Consider the following 15,032-nt stretch of genomic DNA (forward strand, 5'->3'; position numbering starts at 1 on the left):
GAGAAATAAACGAAAGGATGTGTTACTGTGAAAAATAGAATTTTGTGATTCTAATTTCTACAAAACCCTAGTTAATCTTCTTATTCATTTGCAATCTGCATTTTGTTTTAGCTAAATATAATTATAATTTGATGTAATTTTTTAAACAAAATGTGTATAGGTAAGAAATTATGGTGATTTTTCTTATTTACCCTCATTTAATTTCGTAGTCATATGTTTGTCATATGATTAGATTATGTTAATTAAAGACTTAAACAACAGAATAATAGAAGGGCAACGTTAACACTTAACTAGGATTACAAGGGGTTGACTATCACAATTTCATGTGGAGAGACCAAAATGAGACTTAGTGCAAAGTATAATTTACCCTAAGACTAATGAGTTTCATTTTAGATAAATTACACTTTGCACCCTTACACTTTGCACCTAATCCCACATTGGCTCCTACACATGAAATTATGACAATTAATTCTCTGCAGTTCTGGTCAAATTCTACTTTCGTCCCTACACATGAAACTGTGATAGTCAACTACCTACACTTTTGGTCAAATTCTACTTTGGTCCTCACACAAGTGTCAATGTCTCATTTTTTTACTACTATATTGTTTAAATTTTTAATAGAATCCATTCATGTGATAAGAATGTGATTGCGAAATGAGATTAAGAGAGATAAAATCATTCTCATTTCCCAACAATACACATTTCATTCCAAAATTTACATCAAACTATGACTGTATTAGACTAAAATAAAACGTAGATTATAAAACGATTATGAAGATGAATTAGGGTTTTGTATAAATTAGAATCACAAATTTTGGTTTTCCATAAATAACGCAGTGTTCAACCTGCTGCATTTTTCGATTTCAAAGCTTTATTCTCTTTCCACTTCATCCCAATTTTCAACGCGCGCGCGTTCACACACATGTTGTATATTGTATAACTCTCACGTGCTTATTCCATAGGACAAAGTGTATATTGATGAGAAATAGGGATAAATTTTCTCTTTTACCCTCATTTTTGTAGTTACATTTTTGTCACATGAGTGGATTATGTTAAAGATCTAAGCAATGGAGTAATAGAATGTAGATATTGACACTTGTGTAGGGATCAAAGTGAGATTTGACCAAAGTGCAGGGACTTGACTATTACGATTTTGTGTGTAGTGATTAAAGTAAGATTTGACCAAAAATATAAGAATTGACTGCCATGATTTCGAATATATAAGAACAAAAATAGAATTTGGTACAATGTAAGTTAATACAAAATAATAATTTATGCTATTATTTATTTATTATTTTTTGTGAACAAGTGAAAAGTACATTCGAACTCAAACAACAGAGAAAATTAGTGCATTCATAACTGTGAATGGTTTTTCTTTTTTGTTTTGTTTAAATCTATCTATATATCTATCTCAATGGGTTGGTGAATTATACAAGAATGAATAATTATAATCAAACCACACATAAGTAACTAGAACTCTAACATCAATACATGAAAAAGCCTATAACGAGAAATAAATAAATAAAGAATCAATTATATGAGTAATCCCTTTAGTTTAAGCAAAATTTATTTTGGTTCTTCTAATTTTAATTTGAATGATTTGATCCTTACACTTTCAATTTTGTTAAAATGTTGTCCCTTCACCACTTATCGTTAGTTTGAGTCTATAATTTTTTTTGAATTCCACTTTGATCTCTTTGATTTTGCAAGTGATCTTTTTTTGGTTCAAAATTGAATTTCAATTTGGTCCTTCTAGCTTTGCTACTAATCTTTTTGTTATTCCCACAATAGATGTGTGTATGTGTAAACAAATGTATAAATAAAATAAATAACAAAATAAAAAAATAATTAATTTAGAAAATAATTATATAAATTAAATTCCGAATCAATTGCTTACAGAAATTATAAGTCGAGATTTGTGTTGGACACAATTTCCTTAAAGTAGCTTTCGCCCTCTCTCCTGTGTTTCGAGATTTACTGACGTCTACTTCCCAGGATGCAATGACTAGCACTTGATTTGCAGCATTACAAAATCAAGTCTGGCGAACTAAAACTCTATTGTGACTCTTTCTTTTTCTTCCTAAAATTAAATGCAGAACAGATGCAAAAACAGGAGGACGATAAGAAGAAGAAGAAGAAGAAGGAAGAAGAAAATTTGTTCATTGAACATTGCTGGAAGGTAGGCTATTTGTAGGAAACCTGGTGGCTTTTCAAAACAGGTACCAACAGGAAAAAACCTGTTCAAGTGGAATTTAACCTGTTCGAGATCTATTTGGGTGAAGGAAAAATTTGGACCAATTTAATTTGAATTTTGAAACCAAAATTAAAAAAATAAATAAATAAAATACAAATGTTTTTAGCCCAAAAAGATAAGTATTGGATCAGACAAGCCCAACTCAACTTCACACCACGCACGCGAGCCCAAGCCCATCCAGTCCGCTCGGCGGCACGTGGTTTTTGTTTTGGGTCTAATAGATCTAGCCCACTTTACACATAATCTCACCATTCCACAAACTTGGGTACCCCTTGGGGGCCTATCCCAAGTATCCCAAGCTAGAGTTTATAGACCCATATAAATTCTTAAGCCTTTCCAACGTGGAACAAACACATTTCATAAATGTGTAGAAAACCCACCCAAAGCTAAAATGCTCGTTGAATGTGCGTTGAATTCTCATTCATCAGGAAATGGTTTTGAGCAACCAAATACGCAATGTTATTCACTACGCGGCGTTAACACATGAACCCAATTAGTAACGTTAAAAATAACGCTTAAGTCCTACCTTAATTAATGCTCAAAGTTAGCAAAAAATAAGATTTTACAAAAGCCATTTTCCAACACTTTTTTCATTTCAAATCCTAACGATAAGTGATGGATGAAGGACCACATTGCAACAAAATTGAATGTGTAAGGGTCAAATTGTTCAAATTAAAATTATGGAAACTAAAATGAAACTTTGCTTAAATTATAGAGACTGTAATTTACCTAAAACTAAACAACTCAATAGAGCAAAAGTAATCACCACGTAATACCCATGTCATACCAAGCTTGTGTTTGAATTTTGAATTTAAGTAGAGATTCATAAAGGAAGAGGAAAAAAAAGAAGAAAGAATTGACAAAGATAGATGTAAATTGTTTTTTTTTTTTTTTTTTTATCACTTTTCCTTTCTTTTTGCTTTTCTGTTTTTTTTTTTCTTTTTTCTTTTTTCTTTTCTTCTCTTCTCTTTTCTTTCCACAAATCTCTACTCAAATCAAACATAAAAAAGGTGGAGACCTTGAGTTTAATCCGATAATGATTCTTCTATTGTGCTGCTTACTCATATAAATAGATTGATACATACACACATATAAACCACCACTTCAAATTCTTGATCTTTATTTTTCACCATGACCCTATAAAAACTATCCTTTCAATACATTACAAAGAAGTGAAAAACAAACATCAAACTGTGAAATTCTAAAGCACCAATATAATATTCACTGTGAAGGAATGGATTTGCTTGACAATAAAATGATGATGATCACTCTTCGACGATTCATGGTCCTCTTTCATATCCAATTTAAACAATCTCAGTAATGATCAAGTATGATGAACTGTCTTTCTTCATCAAGATCAAGAGGCAGTTCGCCGCCTTGATCTTTTAAAATTGTTGTTTACTACCAATAAGCCACAACCAATCAAGAGCAACTCCTGAAAATATGCCAGCTAGAAGAAATAACACTAGCAAATTACCCAACGCATTCTGTTCAGGTCCCTGCAAAGACCAAGATCTCAATGATAAATTTTTAGGCAAAATATTTGAATTCAATATGAAAAATGATCTCCAGCTGAACATGACTCAGACTTATTTTGGCACGAGTTAACAAGCAACTTATTAGCTTTTTTAGTCTAATAAGTTATAAAAGTGATATTATTGTCCTTCAACATACCTATTTTTTCTAATAAAAATAAATCATAAAATAAAAAAAAAAAAACTATCTGTCAGAAGTCAAGAAACACAGAAACATAATGTAGTACTATGAAGGGCAAATTAGTGATTTTATATTAAAACAAAAAAAGCTAAGAAGGTTATCAAACATGTCTAAGCTAAGAAGCCATTACAAAAATCAAAAAATCATACAAATAATATGAATGTTTTTTAGCGTTATTTCATTTTATTTTATTTTTCCGCTCTTAAAGAGACAACTTCCAAGGGAACGATGTTCGAGAGTTATTGGTTTGTATTATGTGGGCCCACCAGCACCACCCTGACAACATGTGCCTCATGTATGGCTTATAATTTAACTTGTAAAGTAATCCTCAAACATTGAAGGCTGATGTTATAAAGTTACCTTGTAACCTTTTGGAGCTTCTGTGAGGACACAAACAGTGAGATAACCATTTGTTAGTCCCAAGAAAGATGTGAGCATTATCATCCATCCTTGACCACCATACTTTGCAGTGAAGTAGAATGCAGGGATGAGCAAGAAACGAGACAGTGTAGCAATCATAAGGCCCTTTCGAGATTTTATCTTGAGGCATTCCCCTAGGGGAATGTATCTTGATATCAGATCGAACAAGTTGTACATTGCTATCAGCACAAGTGCGTACCTGAAAAGTTTACAGTGCATTGTTAATTGATTTATGATTATTTAGATTAGTGCAAGTATCTATGTTAAAGGGTTATTACTGAAGCTATGTTGATCACTAAATTGTGCCAATTATATATATATATATATATATTCGTTATGTTGATAACGAAATACTGGAAACATTTGTGGTGTGTATGGTAACGTTTACGTTTTTAGTTTATATTTACAAAATTTTTATAAACTGGTTGTTGTTTATTTTTTGTTTTCTTTTGGAAAAACATAAACTACAAACGCGTTTGGTAATTGACAAAATGTTTAAAAAAATTTAAAAATATAAAAAAGAATGAGAAATGACAAGTGGTGGCGGAAAACAGTGGTGAAAAATGGTGACAGTGGGTGGTGGGTGGGTGACGGTGGCGGGTGGTGGGTGGTACCGAGTGGGTGGCGGTGGCGGTGGTGGTGGTAGTGGTGGTGGTGGCGGGCGGTGGGTGGTGGTGGCAGGTGGGTGGCGGATGGTAGGTGGTGGCGGGTAGGTAGCGGGTCGTGGTGGTGGGTAGGTGACGGTGGCGGGTGGTAGCGAGTGAGTGGTGGCGGTGGTGGCGGTAGTGACAGGTGGATGGCGGATGACGGGTGGCGGTGAGTGGTGGCAGGTGGGCGGTGATGGTGGGTGGTGATAGTGGGTGGGTGGGTGATGGTGGCGGGTGGTGGGTGGTAGCGAGTAGGTGGTGGTGGTGGTGGTGGTGGTGGCAACGGGTGGTAGGTGGTGGTGGGTGGTGACGGGTGGTGGTGGTGATAGTTGGGTGGTGACGGTAGCGGATGGTAGGTGGTAGCGAGTGGGTAGTGGTGGTGGGTGGTGGGTGATGGTGGTGATGGTGGTGGTGGCAAGTGGGTGGCGGGTGGGTGATGGGTGATTGTGGTGGTGATGGTAGTGGTAGTGGGTGGTGGTGGCAAGTGGGTGGCATTTGGTGGCGGGTGTTGGTGGCAGGTAGGTGGTGAGTGGTGGTGGTAGGTGATGGTGGGGGGTGGGTGGTGGTGGTGGAAAATGGTGGCGGGTGGTAGCTAGTATTTGGTGGTAAAAAAAAAAAAAACACAAAACTCAAAACGGAAACATATTTTTTGTGTTTTCATTTTTTGGCTAAATTTATATACTGAGACCACTAATTTATAAATCAAAAATTTTACCAAACAAGTTTTTATTTGAGTTTTTAAAATTTTTGTAAATATAAACAGAAAACTAAAAACGTAAGTGTTACCAAACGGCACCTTGATATTTGGTGAAGTTTACAGTTTACTATTTTTTGTTGACAAAAAATAGTAAAAATGTCTATGTTTGTTTTTAGTGAACAAAAACAAAAAATGTTTTTGATACACATATGTTTTCAAAAACTTGTTTTGAAAACAAATGAGAGGAGGTGGGAGGAGGTGGCTTTTGACGGCTTGGGTGGTGGCCGAAGGTGCTAGTGGCGGTGGTCAAAGGGGTCACCAAGGATGGTGGCTGGAAGTCTGGAGGGCGTTTCTGACCACTAGAGTGGTGGTCGAAGGTGGTTGTTAGCAATAGTGGGTCAGAGGGGACGGTAGCAGGACGTGGTGATAGAATGTTGGAGGAGAGGATGGGGAGGGAGATAAATTTTGGTAGCTGTGTACATATATTTTGAAATAAAAACAGACAGTTCTATTTGAAGTTTCCCAAACTTTTGTAAATATAAACCGAAATATGCTTAAACTTTACTAAACAGGGTAGGATCATTAAGAACATGAAGTCTGAAAAATCTAGAAATCCCCTAGATATTGATTTGTGATTATGTATCAATTTTAAGCACTATATAACAATCCCAATCAAGACAAATCAACACAACGATTTTAACGTGGAAAAACCACAATTGGAGCACCTCCAATTGTGATAAAAAAACCATGGGCAACAGCCACAAAAACAATCTACTAAAAAGATATAAAGAAATTACACAGGTATACTCTCAATTACCTAACGAATCCACGCCCGAATTGAACCAACCCCTATGTGCCTCTTCCAACCCCATCTTCACCTTGGAATTGTCTTGACGATGAGCCACTCTAGAATCCACCAAAGCTTCAGGCTCGAATTCTTTAGAATCTACCGAAGAACAACTCTCTCTTTTGTATAGAATGAACAAACAAACCTTTGATGTATTCTTCTTAACCCATGAGTTGAATACTCAATTAAACATTAAAGAAAACTAGCAAAATAGCCCCAGATATAAACCCTAGAACCCAAGAAGAAGATCTGGAGGCGTAATCCTAGATTTGGACTGAAACACGTATTTATAGAAAACTGTCCCGCGATCTCCGCTTGAGTGTCAAATTGGCCGCTCGCTCGAGCGAACCTATGCTCGAGCGCGGAAATTTCCGCTCGAGCGGAAAAAAACAACATCCAATATTTTTGCAGGCGAATGAACTTATGGAACTCAGCATTCTCCGCTCGAGCGGGGGAATGTCCGCTCGAGCGGACAAACAACTTTGAATGCATTTTTGCATTTTGCTTCGGGGGAGCTGCCCCTCGACCCCACCGTGGCGCTGCCCCGGACCCGCCAAGGAGCGCTGTCCCCTCGACTCCCGTGAGCTAACCGGGCAGCTCGATCCCCGTCATAATTAGCGAAGTGGCAATCTTGAAAGTATTAACATCACAAACTTCTCTACAAGGCACAATTCGGGTTGGATTCGCATCTAAAAACTCATAGCCTTACTGAAATAAAAGTGCGAAAACAGATACAACTGAAAGGAGTTTTGTCAAACGGGATTGCCAAGAATAAAATCCTAGCAATCTCCCCCTTTGGCAATGCCGTAACAAAACACACATAACACATAAAATATTAATCACCCCAACCCATTACAGCCAACAAACGCAAACTTCTCTCTCAATGTCATGATCTGCAAAACAGCTATTAGTGCCACAATCTCCAAAACAACTATTAGTGCCACAAAAGTATAGGAAAAAGCAATAAACATATGACTAAATTATCTTGAAGCATGAGATGAAAAACATGAAAACCTAAGACACATGCACCCGACAACATAACTCCCTTTTTTTGTCACGAATTAACAAAGGAAGCTTTAAACAACTAGCATGCAAGAAGGGAACAAGAAAGAAGCAGTGCAGAGCAACATGCAACACAACTAAGACCAATCTCCCTTACCAACACAATTCAAAGAGTTCATGTTAACAAGTTCTTCCAATGATAAACCAAACTCCCCCTCACAAAAAACAACCACAAACAATGAAAACAGTGAACAGGAAGAAAACGACAAAAATAATATGGTAAAGCAAGCAAGGAATTTCATATTAGTACCTTAAAACACACAAGACTATCCAAGAAGCACAATTACTTGAAAACACAATATGCACAGCCTCTAGAAGATTCCTCATAAAAGAAAGTGATGCGTTATGTAAAAAGCATAGATCCCATGAGAAAAAGTGTGTGTGTGACTCTTGGAGTTTGACAAAACTAGATTCAAATCCTAGTAGCGATATGAAAGCTGGATATCTGACAAGAGAATCTATGCACAATTAAGGAAAATCAAACTACTAGGAATCAAAGGATATTTGGTGAGTAAAAGCGGAGGCTCCCCCTCAAGCAATGAATCCCTTTTTTTTCTTTTTCACACATTTTTTTCTTTTCTTTCTTTTTCACATTTTTCTTTCTTTTTCACACTCATTGGCGGCTAACACGCTTAAGAGTATGGAAACTGAACCAGAGAAGCATGGATATGATAAGGATGGCCTGGTTGGTGACTCTGAGGTAGCCTTTTCCTCATGCCTGGACTACAAAGAACAGAGGGGAAAGCCGTGGAGTTGCAAAAAAATGAAAGGTGGTTAAGAGACTCAACATCACCCATGATGCGCTAGTATAGGTCAATTCCTCTAGAAAAGCAAAAGATACAATACCAGAAGTCCAAAGAGAAAAAAGATCACTAAGGCAGAAGACTCCAATATTAGCTAATCCAAGAGTGTGTACAGAATGAGACATACTGATCAAAGAACACACACTCCAAAATGAGTAATGACCACAGAAAGCACACACATATTAACATGTAATGGTGATTCTCATCAATTCCAATATGCACCACGTTTGCAAAACCATACTAAGAAAATCTTTTTGGATTTTTTTTTTCTTTCAACAATAAAGCAAGACAGAAAACAACACATGCACACATTAAATGACTCAAAAAGAAAAAAACACACAGAAATCCAAAAACTAAAAAGAATAAACAAATTAACACAAGTCAAGTTTTCTTACCCAAACCGCTTTAGTATAAACAAAGTTGCAAGAATTGCGGTTCTTGGGTGGTGTCTTGACGTTGTAGTTCATTTCCCCTGCAATGGGAACTCGTCTTGACTTGGTTTCCAACTTCCTATTTTTAGGTCTAGGCAAATACACTCTCCCATGCAACTTATAACAATAAGGCCGAATATGACCATGCATACCACAATGATGACAAATAAAAACAGGGTGTACAGGGTGTACCTTCTTTTCTTTTACTTTACCAAATCTAGAAAGTTTGAGAAGTCCATCCTTATGTTGAATTTTTTGTTCTCCCTTTCCTTAAGTTCTTGTATCATAAGATATGGAAGCACTCTGTTTTTGCTCTGATACCAATTTAAAAATCTAGAAATCCCCTAGATATTGATTTGTGATTATGTATCAATTTTAAACAGTATATAACAATCCCAATCAAGAGAAATCAACACAACGATTTTAACGTGGAAAAATCACAATTGGAGCACCTCCAATTGTGATAAAAAAAACTACGGGCAACAGCTACAAAACAATCTACTAAGAAGATATAAAAGAATTACACAGGTATACTCTCAATTACCTAGCGAATTCACGCCCGAATTGAACCAACCCCTATGTGCCTCTTCCAACCCCGTTTTCACCTCGGAATTGTCTTGACGATGAGCCACTCCAGAATCCACCAAAGCTTCAGGCTCGAATTCTTCAGAATCTACCGAAGAACAACTCTCTCTTTTGTATAGAATGAACAAACAAACCTTTGATGTATTTTTCTTAACCCATGAGTTGAATACTCAATTAAGCATCAAAGAAAACTAGCAAAATAGCCACAAATATAAACCCTAGAACCTAAGAAGAAGATCTGGAGGCGTAATCCTAGATTTGGACTGAAACACGTTTTATAGAAAACTGTCCCGCGATCTCCACTTGAGCGTCAAATTGGCCGCTCGAGCGGACCTACGCTCGAGCGCTGAAATTTCCGCCCGAGCGGAAAAAAACAACATCCAGTATTTTTGCAGGCGAATGAACTTCTGGAACTCAGCATTCTCCGCTCGAGCAGGGAAATGTCTGCTCGAGCGGACAGGCAACTTTGAATGCATTTTTGCATTTTGCTTCGGGGGCGCTGCCCGGACCCGCCAAGGGACGCTGCCCACTAGACCCCCGCGAGCTGACCGGACAGCTCGATCCTCGTCATAATCAACGAAGTGGCAATCTTGAAAGTATTAATATCACAAACTTCTCTGCAAGGCACAATTCGGGTTAGATTCGCATCTAAAAACTTATAGCCTTACTGAAATAAAAGTGCGAAAACAAATACAACTGAAAAGAGTTTTGTCAAACGGGATTGCCAAGAATAAAAACTTAACAAAGTCAAATGTGGAAAATGAATTAGTGAGGAAATCTCACAAAAGATTATTGCATAAATAGTATTTAACCAAAAAAAAAAAAAACATTTTTCTTTGAATTCTGAAAAGGACATATCAAACATGAGATGAACAGACACTTTTAGAATGTTATGAAGCTAAACATACCCATGTTGAATGCTTGTATAATAGAATGTGATATCATTAAAAATCATGAAAGAATTGTACCTTAAATAATTGCAAAAACTGGTTGATATGTCATGAATTAGCACTCACCATGAGCCTAACTTGTGGTGTGATCCAGTGTTTTCATATAAGAACCCAGGAAAAATTGATAATGTCAGGACATATATCAAATACAAGTCCAATGCATAATCTATGTTCTGATTGAACAATTGCTTGTTGCTTAACCTCTGTTGTTCGTCATCATCTTCAGCCTGCAAAGATACCAAAAGCTATTTTGAATGAGTTAGTTTTTGTTTTTGTTTTTGTTTTTGTCTTTTTATAACTAAAGTTGAGTTCTTTCAAAACTTATTTATCGGATATAGATTGTTCAGAATTTATTTTTGATGAAACCCACTTGTTTTCAAGTCAGTATTTCAATTGTGTTTCAATAGGATCTTTCCATCCATTGCCGTTAGCATTTTGGACAGAAAAACAACACCTGCAAAAACAGAGGAACCAAAGTAGAATTTAAAATAAACTTTAGGGGTTCCACCGGTATAATTTATTTATTTTTCTTTATTGGGTGGGAATTGCTAAGCGAATTAATTGTGTAATTTTTCTCAAATTAGAGGGATCAATTATGTAGTTTACCAATATTTAATTTAAGTTGTGTTTCCAAGTTTAGTTTTCGAAACAGGACTTCACAAGGTTTGAGTAACAAGTTCAAAACAATTTCTGGGGATTGAGAAATTTGTTTTAAAATCGCTCGATTTTGGTAAAATTAAATCTTTTAAAGTCATCTGAAACTTCATTTAAGTAATATATGCTATATGAATGCAAAGGAAGTTGGCATACTCCTTGGGTCGCTTCCATGTAGATGCCACCAGCAGCAAGATCTGCTGAAACAGTTTTTGATCCTTCTGAGGCCGCCTTCGAGCGGTAGTACTTCACAATTGGTAGTTTTGGGAAGATGAATGCATATAAAAGAATACATAGAAACTCAAAGAATGTCGAGATTGCTAGAAACAACACTGCAAAAAGACATCAATACAACAATTAATTAATGACAAAACTAAATATTATCTGAATGTTGCTTCATAGATCTTAGTTAGATGAAAGTTCATTTTTTGGAAAAGGAATGCACAACAATGAGATTCTGTTCATTTGTTTTGGCGGCAGCTTACATTTTGACTTACACTTGTCTCCACAGAAGTCATTTGAACTGATTCAAGGTTTTTTGCTCTGTAGGTTCTTTTAGACTAGTGGATCCTAAAAATTACAAAAGAAAATTGGATTTTCCAATAAAAATAAGCCAACTTTTTTAGGTTTTTTGGACAAAATTTGACTTATTTTCATTTTTAGTGGACTTTTTGCATTGTCTAGATGGACATAAAAACTAAAAAATTTGACTCAAATTTGAAAAGATTTCACTAAAGACAAAAATAATAAGTAAGCTTAACTACTCACATTTTTCTCCTTAATTTGAACTATTTGCCATTATAGAATTTTCAATTGTAGTAAAATAAATGATAGACTATCCCACTGTGTTTGTTTGTTAATTAGCAAGTTAGTAAAAACAGTAACTTTAGATAAAACAACATATAACATTGTTTTCAATTCCAAAAAGTATTCCCAAAAAAAAAAAAAAAATCCCAGAAAGTATGTTTATCAGTAAGAGTATTACATACTGGTTCCCTTGCGAAGGCCATTATTCAATTTTTCAAAGGCTGCTTTTGTGATGAGCCTCAAAGCAGAGGTGAGAGCCCCTGAGGCTGCCAAACCAGCTAGGAAAGACTGCAAAAATTCATTACAAGAATATTCATGAACCAATCATATTCATTCAAATAGGTAGAAATGAAAGCAAAACTAGTCAAAGAAATAGTACTCTTTTAACTAAAAGGGCTTACTTGGATGAACTCAGGGCACATGAAGGATAGGTCTCCAACCATTCCACCTTGAACATGGGCATCTGCAACTCCGAAAGCAGCAACAATGATGCATATACCAATAAAATTTCCGATTCCTCCCTTCCCTGATGTTGCTAAATCCAACTGTCAAAATGACGCCAAAGTACATCCACATTGGTTATTGTGGTGGATGATTTAATAATTAAGGAAACTGAACTGTGAAACACACAAAATGGAGTCATTGCAATACTTACAACTAATAGAGCAAAAGTACTAATGAAGAAAAGGATGTATCCAGTCAAGTTGCGCTGCCTTGTGTCAATCTTTGACTCATTATAAGCAAGTATTGCCATTGTTCCAAGTGCAAATGGTTGATAGACAAGGGTTAGTACCCTTGAAGGGTGATATTTCTTCAAAAGCGAAAAAACGACATCAAAGTGAGTGGCTATTGGAATCCAGACAAAATGGTTCTTTTGTAAGAAGTAATTTGTAAACATTCAAATTTTGATAGGATGAAGAAATGTGGAACAACATAAGGAATTTATGAATTGAGTTCACATGATTAAGCTATTGATGGCAGTATCTATGATGATATCATGCTAATTACACTGTCATTGAGATAAAGAAAATACCAAAATTTTAGAATTTTAATAAACTTTTTACATATTCACAAATAATTTTGACACATAAATCAAGACTAATGACGACCACTTTGGCAGTCATGAGTGTTTCCCAATACCTATATATGCGAATAGAGTAATGCTAGGGATCCCAAATATTTTACCAAATATTCTACCAAATATCTGTGAGACCCACATGGGACCCACATCATATGGGTCCCACACCTATGTGAGATATTTGGTAGAACATTTGGTAAAATATTTAGGGTCTCTAGCATTTTGTATGGGAATATACAGCTGGAGGAATCCAAACTTCATGAACCCACAATTATTACTAGTAGCATTTTCTTCTAAAAAGGGAGATGAGAAATTTAATCTTCAACATAGTCAATTTAGAAAATCTTTAAAAACCTTGCTCCTAATCTGCTTGGTTAGTAAGTTAACATAGGATCACAAGAGAGAATTTGAAGAAACGAAAAGATCAGATTACTTAAAGTGACTTTGCAATTAGCAGTCATAAAAATGACAGTTTAGCCACCAAAAAAGGATAGAAAATTGGAAATTAACAAGGGGCTACTTACCGGGAACAGGTTATAGTAGTAATCTCCTATTGTCAACATGCTGTTCCAAGAGACAAGGGACCCAAGTCCCAGAATCCAACATACTACCATTGCACCATACTTCCCCTGAAATATCATAAATAAGAACAAAAATTAATGTTCTTATAATAAAATGTAACTCTTCGCCACAGAAATCAATGAAATTAACAAAGTTTGATCCACAAACCTGAAGCCTAGTTGGAGATCCACTTGTTTCAGCAATAGTCATGGCTTCTTTTCTAAAACAACAAAAATAATCTTAATACTGAGAGGCAATTGACTTTATGGTAACATATGCTTTGAAATGTTATTTACTTGAAAAACTATTGATAAGAAGAAAGAAACATAAACCCAAACATCTGGCAGTCGTTACATTAAAAATTGAAGCTAATACACAAATGAATGTTAGACGATATTCCCAACTCACGAAAAGCTAATTTATGCCAAAAAAGGAGCAATTTCTACCAAGTAAAAATGTTGCTTGAAAAGCAACGCAACAAACTGATATAAATTTTTAAAATTTTCAGAAAAAGATAGATAGCCCATTTATGAAAATTTGAGCATCTCAAGGAATAAAAACAAATACCTGAATCTATGGTTTGAAAAAGATTACAAAAATGATACAGATAGCAAGAGGGTAACAAGAAATAGACTCATACATACATACATACATAATGCTTATGTCATGAAATGATCAATAAAGAACATAGACTTTATAAAAAAATAAATAAAATAAAAATAAGACAATTTCTAGTAGTTACCAAGTAGAATGATACCAAGAATCACAAACTGATAAAAATCTTAAAGAATGACAGGAAAGGTCAGGGACGGTTCTAGAATTATGACTTTGGGAGCTATTCTATAGTTTAAAATATTAGGAGCTACTCTGTATAATTTTGAAATGATTTAAAAAAAATTTGGCGTGCAAACTCTTATAATTTTAAATTATTTTAAAATTTCTAATATAATATATAATATTTTTCAAATTTTTAGAGGTGCGGCCCCAGCCCCTTAGATCCATCAATGGCTGAAAATATTGCAAAAATGAAGCGGCTAGCAAGTGGGTAACAAGAAATGCATTCATACATACATATTTATATACAAATATTCATATATATGATGTTCATGTGATGGAATTGAGCAATAAAGAACAGAGACCTTATTAAGAGAAGTCAGCAGAGATGGGCTTTCTTTTCGCAAGGGTGGGTGCGTGTGGAACTGTTGACTCCCAAAGTTTTAGAAGAAGATTCTTTGCCAAATGAATACAAATAGGATCTGTTTCAATCATGGAAGGAAAAACATAAAAGATTTTAAAAGGGTTTCCGAAAAAGAACCTCCGTGTGAATGGAGTAGTTTATTGGCAATGAATGACTTTTGAGGTGGAAAGTGATGTTGCCAAGACAGCCTTATAATGAATAATACTATTTTTATAAAAAAAAATATCATCAAATATTTTATGAAAATTTTTTATTTCTTGATTAGTATATAATTTTTTTTATATGTATAATTTAATGGTAAAAAATCTTTCATAATCATTTT

At 35.3% G+C, this 15,032-nt stretch overlaps 1 protein-coding gene across 8 annotated transcripts; it reads right to left on the reverse strand.

Moving 5' to 3' along the window:
* Positions 1-3,346: 3,346 nt before the first annotated feature.
* On the reverse strand, positions 3,347-14,779 carry LOC114279058 (equilibrative nucleotide transporter 3). Of its 8 annotated transcripts, none has more exons than XM_082887900.1 (10): positions 14,652-14,779; positions 13,681-13,732; positions 13,476-13,580; positions 12,529-12,684; positions 12,275-12,418; positions 12,056-12,161; positions 11,223-11,398; positions 10,479-10,639; positions 4,331-4,589; positions 3,347-3,753 (listed from the first exon to the last, which is right to left on the reverse strand). In XM_082887900.1, the coding sequence occupies exons 2-10, from the start codon at positions 13,720-13,722 to the stop codon at positions 3,640-3,642; spliced, it is 1,263 nt and encodes a 420-aa protein (XP_082744026.1). In that variant the 5' UTR covers positions 13,723-13,732; positions 14,652-14,779; the 3' UTR covers positions 3,347-3,639. The 8 variants fall into 8 exon arrangements, with proteins under 8 accessions (XP_082744026.1, XP_028077022.2, XP_082744028.1 ...); XM_028221221.2 differs by having other exon boundaries at positions 10,479-10,657; XM_082887902.1 differs by lacking the exon at positions 14,652-14,779 and adding an exon at positions 14,255-14,562.
* Positions 14,780-15,032: the final 253 nt, after the last annotated feature.

Source organism: Camellia sinensis, chromosome 9, assembly GCF_055761805.1.
Source record: "Camellia sinensis isolate YWXY chromosome 9, ASM5576180v1, whole genome shotgun sequence".
Lineage (NCBI taxonomy): Eukaryota > Viridiplantae > Streptophyta > Magnoliopsida > Ericales > Theaceae > Camellia > Camellia sinensis.

What these genes read in the sequence shown, in the direction of transcription:
- LOC114279058 (XM_028221221.2), bottom strand. Translation starts at nt 13,722, where the DNA reads ATGACTATTGCTGAAACAAGTGGATCTCCAACTAGGCTTCAG. An exon ending in GATCTCCAACTAGGCTTCAG is followed by an intron (nt 13,581 to 13,680) that starts GTTTGTGGATCA and finishes ATGATATTTCAG; the next exon opens with GGGAAGTATGGTGCAATGGT. An exon ending in AAGCTCCAAAAGGTTACAAG is followed by an intron (nt 3,754 to 4,330) that starts GTAACTTTATAA and finishes TGGTCTTTGCAG; the next exon opens with GGACCTGAACAGAATGCGTT.